The sequence below is a fragment of the Phlebotomus papatasi genome, unplaced genomic scaffold (assembly GCF_024763615.1).
Source record: "Phlebotomus papatasi isolate M1 unplaced genomic scaffold, Ppap_2.1 HiC_scaffold_82, whole genome shotgun sequence".
NCBI lineage: Eukaryota > Metazoa > Arthropoda > Insecta > Diptera > Psychodidae > Phlebotomus > Phlebotomus papatasi.
In genome coordinates, this window is record NW_026604974.1 from 30,916 (window position 1) to 36,471 (window position 5,556).

The 5,556-nt window shown below is 45.1% G+C and overlaps 1 protein-coding gene across 1 annotated transcript; it reads left to right on the forward strand.

The window, feature by feature from the left end:
• The first annotated feature begins 567 nt into the window (after window positions 1–567).
• Window positions 568–5,292, forward strand: LOC129809387 (uncharacterized). The gene has a single exon (XM_055859196.1). It carries the CDS (start codon window positions 568–570, stop codon window positions 5,290–5,292), a length of 4,725 nt encoding a protein of 1,574 aa, XP_055715171.1.
• The last annotated feature ends 264 nt before the right edge of the window (window positions 5,293–5,556 follow it).

Below are 5,556 nucleotides of genomic sequence, written 5' to 3' on the forward strand. Positions count from 1 at the left end.
ATCATTTTAAAGGTAACCAACAAGGGAAAGTGAGTCCATTTGACTTGCAGGAGTTTTCATAGGAGTGATATTTATTTTAAGGTAATTCACGAGGAGGAGGAAGCCATAGCCAGGGCAGGGGTTCTAAACCTTCGTGTTTTATTTTAATTAAAGGTACGTCCTCCACATAATCTGGTCGTTCGCGACGGATTGTAATTGCTATTTTATCATTTTAAAGGTAACCAACAAGGGAAAGTGAGTCCATTTGACTTGCAGGAGTTTTCATAGGAGTGATATTTATTTTAAGGTAATTCACGAGGAGGAGGAAGCCATAGCCAGGGCAGGGGTTCTAAACCTTCGTGTTTTATTTTAATTAAAGGTACGTCCTCCACATAATCTGGTCCTTCGAGAGTACAATCAGCACCGAAGAGGTTACCTTAAGGCCCCAAGAAGCAAGTCCACAGGAAAAAGATTGTACTCTCCCACCGAAGAAGGAAGTGTTCCCAAGGGCTTCAGCTGTCTCGACAGGGAAGCAAAACACGGTGAATTTTGATCTCCCAAGAAGTAAGACAACGATCAGAAGACATCATGGAACAACTCAAGATCCTACACAGGTCCCGTGGGAGAGTCAAGTCCGCTCTGACACGAATTGAGCAAACTATCAAGCAAAGGGAAAATTTGTCGTATGCAAGAGTTAAGGCGATTCTGAACGAGATCGATGTGCAGGCCGCAGCTTGTGAAAAGATTCTGGTGCAAATAGAAACTGAGGCTGCCAAGGAATCTCCTGAGATTCAGGAGAAAGAATACAAGGATGGAGAAGCCCTCTGGGTCAGAATTTCTGAGTTGAGGTGTGAAGCGCATGTCGCGTTGACAGAATTGCAGCCAAATAACTCTCAAGATGTTCCTAACGTATCGACAAATGACAGTGCCAATTCTCTTGAAGAAATCATGAAGAGAGTCTTCACTCAACAAGAACGATTTCTGCAGGCTAGTAGGACTAAGCTACCACAGCTGGATTTGATGACCTTCTCTGGGAATTACACAGATTGGCAGGGCTTCAAGGATATGTTTGAAGTTACAATACACAATAACAAGTCCCTGTCCAATGTAGAGAAGCTACAATACCTTAGGTCGTCCTTGAAGGGGGATGCTGTATCTGAGATTAAGAATATGGCTACCACAAGTGACAACTATGAAACAGCGTGGAACAAACTCAAGGAACAATTCGACAAGAAGCCACAAATAGCAACAGCCCACATTGAGCGCTTCCTGAAGCAGCAGCCGGTGAAAGAAGCAAAGATTTCTCTGATCAAGCAGTCTTACAATGTCTACAAGGATAGCATCGAAGCACTGGAAAAAATGGGCGAAGGATACTCCGGCAAGGATGTCTGGCTTGTGCATTTGATGCAATCATCGATGGATTCTGAGACTCGTAGACTCTGGTCACAAGAAGTTAAGCGTGGAGATGTTCCATCCATTGCTAAATGGTTCGATTTCCTGAGAAGGAGGATGGATTCTCTTGAAGTCTATGGAGAAACACAGGAAAGCCAAGCTAGCAAGGAGAACAAGGGTTCCTATTCCAAGAAAGATAGGAACGATGGCACCATTAAGGCTCATCATACGGAGGAAGCCAAGTGTTTGAAATGTAGCCAAGCTCATCTATTGTTTCAATGTGAGAAATTCGCGAAGTTGTCTGTGGAGAACAAGCGTAGTTTCGTGGCTGACAAGAACGTGTGCTTTAATTGCTTGAAGGAAGGTCACCGTGCCAAGGATTGTCGCAGCAAGGGAAGATGTCAAAAATGTCATAAGAGGCATAACACGCTGCTGCACGAAGAAACTTCAAGCTCGAATTCCACAATGAGTCCTGCAGTAGATACACACAAGAAGACTTCAGACTCCGAAGCAGAGTCAACCAAGAAGGATGCGCCTAAAGACACTCCTGTCTCAGTACATCATGTTGCCTCCACCACGAAGATGATTTTACTACCAACGGCATTGGTGAATGTTGAAGATGCCAGTGGAGACCAGCAGACATGTCGAGTCTTAATTGATCAGGGTTCTGAGTGTACTTTGATCTCAGAAGCATGCGCTCAAAGATTGAATTTGAGGCGCCACAACGCAAGACTTGCCATCAAGGGGACAGGACAAGCAAATGTTGGCTATACGAAAGGTGCAATTGATCTCAATGTCTCGTCACGATACGATAAGCACCAGAAGATTGCAGTCAAGGCCTACATTCTGGACAAATTGACCAGCAAGTTGCCTGGACGAACCATTACACTGGATGAAATGAAGCATATTGAGGGACTTACGTTGGCTGATCCACAATTCAACCATCCTGCGAAGATTGACATAATTCTTGGCATGGAGTATGCATGGGAAATCAACCTTCCGGACAAGAGATCAGCACCAGGATACCCTATCGCGCAGCTGACCATTTTTGGCTGGGTCTTAGGGGGAGTTGTGACTCAAAATGCTGAGGAGACTTCAGTACAGGTGCTTCATACACATTGTGACATTGAGAATTCGCTTAAAAGATTCTGGGAAGCTGAGGAGGAGTTACCGGAAAGGAAAATCCTGACAAAAGAAGAGCAGCTTTGTGAAGATGATTTCGTTGCAACACACAAGCGAGATGAGTCAGGAAGATTCACGGTCAAATTATGCTTCAAAACTGATCGTGGGAAGTTTGGTAACTCTCTGCCGGCAGCTCAAGCACGATTGTCTGTGATGGAACGTAAGTTCAAGAAGTATCCAGAGTTCCACAAGCAATACGCAGACTTCATGGACGAATATATCTCTCTCGGACACATGGAGGAGGTTCCAGAAAACGAGAGAATCAAAGAAGAGTCTTACATCATTCCACATCAGGCCGTTGTTCGACCCTCAAGCACAACCACAAAATTGAGGGTGGTCTTCGATGCCTCAAGTAAGTCCTCCAGCGGTGTTTCTTTGAATGATGCATTGGCTATTGGACCTCAAGTCCAAGATGATCTTCTGTCAATTATGATGAGGTTCAGAACGTACAAGATTGCTTTCCAAGCCGATGTTGAGAAGATGTACCGGCAGGTACAAATAGCTGCAGAAGACCAAGATTTCCAAAGAGTGCTTTGGCGTCCGAATCCCCAAGAGCCTATGAAGTTGTATCGGCTGAAGACTGTCACCTACGGCACTGCAAGTGCACCGTATCTTGCCACAAGAACCTTGCAGCAAATGGCAATTGATTCCAAGGAGACTTATCCGGAAGCAAGTGCAGGGATAGAAAGTGGGTTCTATATGGATGATTTGCTTTACGGAACCGAAACAGTGCAAGAAAGTGTTTGTGTCAGTGACCAAATTAAGAATATTCTGCAAGGGGGAGGATTCATGCTACGAAAATGGACGTCCAATGCTGAAGAGGTCTTGCAGACAAAAGCTCAGGATGAACTAGCTACCGTTGGCCAAGATGAAGAAAATGGAGTCGCTACTCTAGGTATGAGGTGGCTCCCAACGGAAGACGTGATGAAGCTAGAGCTTCACCTTCCTCAAGAAGTCAGAACTCGTAGAGCATTTCTTTCGGAAGCAGCAAAAGTCTATGATCCCATGGGAATTATAGCACCAGTTACAATTACTTTCAAGATGCTCTTCCAGAAGGTGTGGACAACAACAAAGAACTGGGACGATGATCTTTCTGAGGAAGATCAAAAGGAGTATGATGTTATAAGAAAGGAATTTGAACTGCTGAAATCAGCCCATGTTGAAAGATGTCTTCCTCACAATGGAGCTTTTGTGGAGTTACATGCATTTGCGGATGCATCAGAAAAGGCGTTTGGTGTTGTGATTTACGCGCGAATGTTGATTCATGGCGATTATCACGTGTGTTTGTTCATAGCAAAATCCAAAGTTGCTCCATTGAAGCCAACATCAATACCCCGAATGGAACTCAAAGCTGCTTTGCTGCTTAGTGAAGTAGTCAAAAAGATCAAGGACTCATTCATCCACTTGGAAGTGAATGTTACAGCATGGAGTGACTCAACCACTGTGCTTCAGTGGCTACAATCCCATCCCCGAAAGTGGCAGAAGTATGTGGCTCAGAGAACTGCGCAGATTCTAGAGGTACTTCCTCCACATCATTGGCGATATGTACCAAGCAAGCAAAACCCGGCGGATTGTTTGTCACGAGGAGTCAAGCCCAGTGAATTAGTTAGTCATCCTCTTTGGTGGACGGGTCCCAAGTGGTTGTCCCAGGATTCCAGTGCCTGGCCAGAAAACAAAGTGATTGTTCCTACTGATACTGGCGAGGAGAAGATACTCAAGAAGATGCTTGCCCACACCACAAGGAAATGTAAGTTTTCACTTTATGAGTTCTTACAAGATATGTCAAGTTTCAGTAAGATGGTGAGCATTGGAGCTCATCTCATCCGGTTAAGTACGAAGAAAGCGGAGCGTCAAAAGGGTCCCCTAACTGTTCAAGAACGCAGAAGCTCTCTGAAACGTCTCATCCGAGACATCCAAGAAGAATGTTTCAGTGAGGAAATTTCCCGATGTAGACAGGGGGAGCCAGTCTCGAAGGGAAGTCGACTTGTGAAGCTGGTGCCTTTCTTAGACGATGACCAAATTCTGAGGGTGCGAGGACGATTGAGATTTGCAAATATGATGTACGACGCTCGCCACCCAATAATTCTCCCTGGAGGTCATCGCTTTACTGAGTTGCTGATAGAGTACTCTCACAAGATACATCTACATGCTGGTTTCAATCTGCTGACCAGCATCCTACGCAGTGAATACTGGATTGTGGGAGGGAGAAATGCGACCAGGAAAGTATTGAACAAATGCATCAAATGTTTCCAGCATCGACCAACGCTCCAATCACCGGTGATGGCGAATCTCCCAGCAGTTAGAGTCAATCAGATTCGCCCCTTCGTGAACACAGGATGTGATTATGCTGGGCCGTTTGAGATCAAGGCTTCAAATCTTCGAAACAGCCGTTACGTGAAGGGATACATATGTCTTTTCATATGTATGACGACTAAGGCAGTTCACCTTGAAGCTGTTGGTGACCTGTCTTCTGATGGATTCATCAACGCTCTGAAGCGATTTGTTGCTCGACGAGGGTATTGTCAAAATATTTATTGCGACAATGGTCGAAATTTCGTCGGAGCCAGTGCTGCCACCAAGGATGATGAAGTGCGAATGCGAGGAAAAGTCAGCAGAATTATGGCAGAAGCAAATATCCAGTTCCACTTCAACCCACCATATGCACCAACCTTTGGAGGTTTGTGGGAACGAGCAATCGGGTCTACAAAGTATCATCTTGTGATGGCGTGTGATGGGTGATATGAAGCTCACATTCGAGGCCCTCACCACTATCCTTTGTGAGATAGAGGCTTGCCTAAACTCGAGACCTCTTTGTGCAATGTCAGTGGAACCAGAGAATGAAGAGATTTTGACTCCGGGTCATTTTCTAATTGGCCATTCGCTGAAGTTACTACCAAGTGAAGATAAGACAGACATTCCAATCAACCGTCTGCAGAGGTACGAGCTGATTCAACGAGTAGTCCAGAGCTTCTGGAAACGATGGAAGAATGAGTACCTGACGAG